Source organism: Mesitornis unicolor, unplaced genomic scaffold, assembly GCF_000695765.1.
Source record: "Mesitornis unicolor isolate BGI_N332 unplaced genomic scaffold, ASM69576v1 scaffold12532, whole genome shotgun sequence".
Lineage (NCBI taxonomy): Eukaryota > Metazoa > Chordata > Aves > Mesitornithiformes > Mesitornithidae > Mesitornis > Mesitornis unicolor.
Genome location: NW_010171264.1, coordinates 10,549 through 16,605, shown reverse-complemented (window position 1 = coordinate 16,605; position 6,057 = coordinate 10,549). Strand labels below are relative to the sequence as shown.

Sequence of the window (6,057 nt, the reverse complement as noted above, 5' to 3'; positions counted from 1 at the left end):
CCTGCCCTGAGCCGTGTGTCGCCTTGCAGGGGCCTGGAGCCATGGCTGAGCACATGATGATGTCCATGAGCCACGGTGGCACCGGGCTGCAGAGCTACCGCATGGGGGTGAGCGGGCTGCAGGGACCCCCGCAGCACGGGCAGCATGTGCTGAGGACGCTGCCGGCCACCGGTCAGATGATGCCCTTGGTATGGATGGTGCTATGAGGCCGAGACCCAACCTCAGCGGACAGATGGGCCACCACCAGATGCAGAACGCGATGATGTTCAATGGTCCGAGTCAGCAGCAGCAGTACATGGCGCCGGTGGGCACCCAGCAGCTAATGGCTAGCATGCACCTACAAAAACTCAACACCCAGTACCAGGGCCACCCGCTGGGTATGAGCAACGGGCCCATGGGGGCTGGTGCCCAGCAGTACAGAGTGGGGCCAAGCCAGCACCCAGGCATGCAGCATATGCCCTCACCAGCACTGACCTTGAACGTTATGGACACGGATCTCATAGATGAGGAGGTCTTGACATCCCTTGTCCTGGAACTGGGATTGGACCGGATTCAGGAGCTGCCAGAGCTATTCTTGGGACAGAACGAGTTCGACTTCATTTCAGACTTTGTTAGCAAACAGCAACCCAGTGCCATCAGCTGTTGAGGGGCTTTGAGCTCCTCCTTGTGTCTTGGTGGTTTTGAGTTTGTTTCTAACTTCCTTCTCCATCTGCCGTCCTCCTCCCTTCCCCTGCCATGCCCTGTCCTGGACTCCTGACCTCCCCAAAGAGACAATCGTCGGACACTGGCTTGCAATGGATTGCTTTTCTCTCCTGTGTTTTTTTTCAATTGGGAGTTTCTAGAGAAGGCATGTGTACCCCAAACAGCAGATCAAGAGCTCTTGCTGTAGAGCTGCCTCTAAATGGCATTAACAGGATTTCTGGCTTAAGTAGAAATAATGGACTTATGACTTTCCACAACTAGGCTTTGAGTGCAGGAAGCGATGGGCAGCTGGCAGCCCTCCTGGTAGCTAGATTTGCTCAAGGGTTCTGTGGTGCCAGTGAAGTTAAAGGATCTCCTGAGAGAGGATGGTCTCCCTGGTGCATGGTTTGAACCAGTTTCCCCTTGCAGACGTGGGTGGGGTTAGATATCTGTTGGGACTTTTTACTGTGGCAGTGAATAGATCTTCAGTCTTGTCTGTTCAGCTCGGAAAGGGGGCACTTCCCCTCCAGCGGGCTTTTTTTTTAACTGGCTGAGCAAAATAAAGAATGCCTTGGGGAATGGTGTGCGTATGTGCCTAACTGTTCATCTCTGTGGAACTTGGGATCTCCGACCTGTACAGCGAATCAACTGTAAAATTCACAAAGTGTTTGAGGTTGATTCAGGCATAAGGCTTAAAGCTGCAGTCTAGCTCCACTTTTTTTCCACCTCTGAAACCAAATAAAGACCATGTAACTGTATATTCCAGATCTAATCTTATTTATTTTCCTATGATTATTTATTTGGAAGGGCTTCTTTTGTTGTTTGGCTTTGGGACTGCTGGGAAGGATGCATGGAGAGTACTGCAGCTTTAAGATGCTGGCTTCACAAAAAGAAAGCCTGGGGTGGTTTTCAAGCTGCTCTGCAGATGGTCACTTCAACCCGAGATCTTGGTGCCGAACGAATAGGACTGTAAATCCAACACCTTTCTGAATGTGATAAAGATGACTCGATTTCTAATTCCCTTACTCAGAAGAGGTTAAATGTAGAAGCCGGCGGGGTTTTGTTTCCTCTGCGGCCTCTTGTTTCCAGGCGCTGTGGAAAGCTCTCGTTAACTCCTGGGTGCTGCTGCCCCCTGCTGCTGCCGGCTCTGGCGGCTGCCACTCAGCAGCCAGCGAGAATGTACAGATGAATTTGCAAATAAAAGCTGAACCATCTCCCGTCTGCATTTGTTCAGTGCCTGTCTCTAGCCCAGGTGCAGTGCGGTGTCGGGAAGTGTTTGTTATGGTGGACTGTGGATCCAGACACTACTGACACCAATGCCGTAAGGGTTGTGTTTCTAGTTTAGCGCTTGGACTAAGTCAATCCTCAAAGTGTGGCTGGGAGGGTGAGATGCTCCTTCTCTGTACCGAGGGGAAAACTCCCGATGTGGATGGTGCTGCCCTGGCAGCATTGGTTCCTCGCAGCCCTGCTGCAGGCTGAGCCTTGCACTTCTCTCAGCTCGATTGCAGCCCTGCGAGGAACTCTATGCTGCAGTTTTCTGTACCATGAAGGCTCTAAAAATCAAGACAACCTTTGATCTACTCTTCCAGAGCTTGGTTTTTTCTTTTTTTTTAAAGCATTCCCAGCCAGCTCTTTTGCAGAGTTTAGGAATATTGAGTCCCTTTCCTGCCCTGTATCACTGGGGCTGTGGATGCTGGCACTGGAGTGTCTGGATAACTTTGACCACAGTTTGGATTGCCTGTGTTGTTCTTGCACAACTCAAGAGCAAGTGTTGAGTCCTGTCCTGTCTTTTTGGTGATTATGCCTGCGCAATCTGGAGAGGTGGTAAAAAAAGTAAATGACAGGGCTTATGTTGCAGTTGAGAGAGCCCTGCTTGGGTGGCCAGCACTACGGCAATGGGCTGTTTGAGACCTGGAGAGTTTTGCTTTCTCTGTACATCTGCAGAATAGCAGTGGCTTGGTCAGCAGATTGTAGGGAAGCAGTGAGGAGTTGGCAACTGGATTTATTTCTTAAAGTAGCTAAACCCCAACATCAACAGGCACATTCTAGGCTGGCTGTTGTGTTTGTGGGGGGAGCAGGCTGTGTGATACGTCATTGTGGCCTACAATGTCCCAGCTACACGTGGGGAGCTGTGTCCAGCCCACAGATGCAGGATTGTCAACTTGAGCAATTTGAGGTTTCCCAGGAACAGAAACACGTTTCTCTGTAAGACACACTTGGCATTTGATGCCAACTGGACAGGGAATCGTGTCCGTACATCCTCTTGGAAGGCTGTGCAGTGTCCCAGGAATGAGGCTGTTGGTTTGAGCCGGAGCTGGGGAGCTGATGTTCTCAGAGATATGGATTGATTGGGGGTCCCAGTCAGGATTTTCCTGGGAGTCTGTCCTAGCAGGCTCAGTTGAGATTATTTCAATGTCAGCTTTCATATGAACTTCAGAGTAGGAATTAACTCCTCAGGTGTGTTACCTCTTCATCTCCTGAAAAGATACTGTTAATTTTGGTCAGCTGCTATGCTTTCTTAGATAACCCAGGCCAAAACCACAACTGCTACAAGCCTTTTGCTTCTGGCTAGGTTAGCCTGGATGAGTCCAGTCCTCATCTCCTTTCTAATGTCCTCCTGGTTTAGGTGCGGGTTGGATCACCCCTCTCTGTGCTGCCTGCTTTGCGTGCCTTGTGTTAGGCACACAGGAGCTGCTACAGCAGCGTGAGCTGCAGCGTGCAGAGCTCTCGGTCTCCCTTTCCACTCAGCTTCACAGTGTCCGGGTCCCCAGGCAGGGTCACAGCCACCACACAGTGAGCAGAGGTGTGGGGTGGCACAAGAGGGAGTCCTGGGGCTGCACACAACTTTCTTGAAGTCAACAAAGACCACCAAAGATATGGCAGGGCTGAAATCAGCTTTTCCCGTCTGGCTGACACCAACCTCTTCATCCAGCAATGGGCAGGAGGGCAGTGGGGTGATGCTGCAGAGCATGGGTGTCTGTAGGGGGCTGACAGGCACCGCAGGGCACTGCAAATGGTTGCAGAATGACAGCACCCATCAGTTTAGGAGCTTTGAGGACATAAATGAACGCATGTGGAGAGTTCGTGTTCACAACTGCTGGGAAGCAGCTTTTCTGTCCTCTGTGTTAGGGAAGGAAGGCTCCCACCTCACTGCCTGCTCTAGAGGGGATGGCTGGGCCACAACCTGTCCCCTCCCCTAGGCTGGATCTCTGTTATACTGCAAGCAGATTTTGTAGCTGTTCTTGTGAAGACCAGGTCTTGAGGCAGCCTCTGGGAGAATGTGAAAGTACAGAAAGACCCAGCGTTTCTCTACATCCCTGTCCTCTCAAGGTGATGAAGTTCACTGATAATGCTCGGTGATTCAGAATGGTGAAGATGAAAGTCCAGTGCAGAGAGCTCGTAAAGGATCTGCTAATAGTGAGTGATGGGGCAATAAGATGAGCAATGAGTGATAAATATGAAATTGTATGAGTAGGATTGATCTTTCTTCACACAATGTTTACCTCTAAACTGGCTGCAGCCACTCAGGAAAGGTCTTAGCATTGCAATGAATGTTCCTGTGAAAAATCTCAGCTTGCTGTTCAGGAGGAGCCAGACAAGCAAAGGGAAGGTTGGAAATCATTAGGAGAGGAATAGAAAGCAGAATCAAACAATGAATGCCCTACAGTATCACTACACAATTCAGCTGCATCCCATGCACTGCCCACGCTAGCAAATTGTCCAAAATTCTGGTCTGGTCATCAGAAAAATGATAATGTAAAATAAGAGAAACTGTAGAGAAAGAGGAAACAACTGAAGCAGAATAATATTTCTCAGAGAAGTCACAAAATAGACTGGGAGGTCTGTTCCTCAGTGAGGAAGAAGGCTGGGTAATAGGTTTATAAAACAAGCGGAAAGGGAAGGTGGCCAGGGAATTATTTTCTCCAGGTGTAATGGAAGGTGTCTGTAGATCTCTGCAAACCCAAGTGTCAGGGGCCAGGTTCCAACCTGGGTGAACAGAGGGATCTCTGCATGCGTGCAGCTCAGTGAGGCTCTCTTTGACAGTGTGGGAAGTACATGAACACTTGTGGGGGTATGTGAAGTCTCACAAAAGTACGTCCAAAAAGCCAGCTGACTGTTATGAACTGCCAAGAGCATAACAGAGGCTGTTGCTGTATGTCCACGTGGTTCTCTTCCAACTCGGACATTGTGTGCTGTCCTTGTCCCACCACCTTCCTGGCTCAGAGAGGATGGGCTGGAAATTGGGAAGGTTCAGAGAAGGGCCACCAGGATCACCAAAGTGGTGGGGCAAGCTCTGTCTGAGGCTCCACTATCCACAACTCTTCAGAAAGTGCCTGAGAAGGGATGCTGTTGTTCACTCTTCTTCCCATGCAAGCAATAAGGCACCAAAGGAGACTGCCAAGCTGCAGGTCTGAAGCAAATTAAAGGAGGTGGGCTCTTGTGCAATGAAAAGTTGAGCTGTGGGACTCCACTCCACAAGATGTTACGGATATGTGGGGTTGCTGAGGGTTTAAGGGATGGCCAGACAAGTTCCTGGAAGAGAAATCCATGAAGGATCTGTAAGAGGCTGGCTGTCTTAAGAGGTTGCAAAAGCAACAGCGTTAAGGGCTGGAAAACTGACCAAGCATGCGGTTTCATGCAGTTTCATGCGTGCTTGCCTTGTGCCTGTGTTCTGCTGAAGGCATCTACTTAGGACAGTGTTGAAGGCAGGATATGAAACTGTCGGGTCTTTTGGACTGACCCAGGATATCTCTTATGCTGCAGGAAGTGATAGGCACTGAGATGCATAGTTTCAAAGAGCAGACAGACAAAACACATGGGGAAAAAAATCCACCCTAATAAAAAGATCCCATTTTTGAGTCGGGACGTGCTGGATTCAGGAAGCCTTTGAGCCACAGATCACTCATTGCTGGAGGGTGAACCTGGGAAGGACCACAGTGAGTGTGCCAGCATCCCCTCTGCCCCCGGCACTGCTGTGAGCCATGGGCCGAGGCAGTGCTATGCCCCCCTGGGACCCTGGGTCTGACCAAGCCAGGGGGTACCCATCTGCACAAGTACGCGCTGGAAATCTGGGCATGAACCAGAGTAACACTGCCAAAAACCACCAAAGTCCTGTTTGCAGCCAAAGGAATCAAGAACATCAAGTGAGAATTTGCAGAGAAAGTAAAGCCAAAAGCCGTCTAGCTCTGTCTGCTCCGTGGGTTTGGGTAATCAGGGAGGAAATTTGAGAAATCAAGTGATTGTGCATGGTCCTTCTCCCAGTGCTCCTTCACAGCTTTCAGAAAGTAGTGGTCCAAGGAGTTCTGAGTCACAGGTTATGTTTTTACTGTTAAATACCCAGACATGAACTACCCACCTGATACCTGCAATTGCATT

General features: G+C 49.9%; 1 protein-coding gene across 1 annotated transcript; it reads left to right on the top strand.

The window, feature by feature from the left end:
* The first annotated feature begins 35 nt into the window (after positions 1-35).
* Positions 36-1,895, top strand: LOC104537177 (cbp/p300-interacting transactivator 3-like). Its single transcript, XM_010179984.1, is given in 2 exon segments — positions 36-183; positions 186-1,895. Coding segments are annotated over 2 exon segments (603 nt in total). The 5' UTR covers positions 36-41; the 3' UTR covers positions 647-1,895.
* The last annotated feature ends 4,162 nt before the right edge of the window (positions 1,896-6,057 follow it).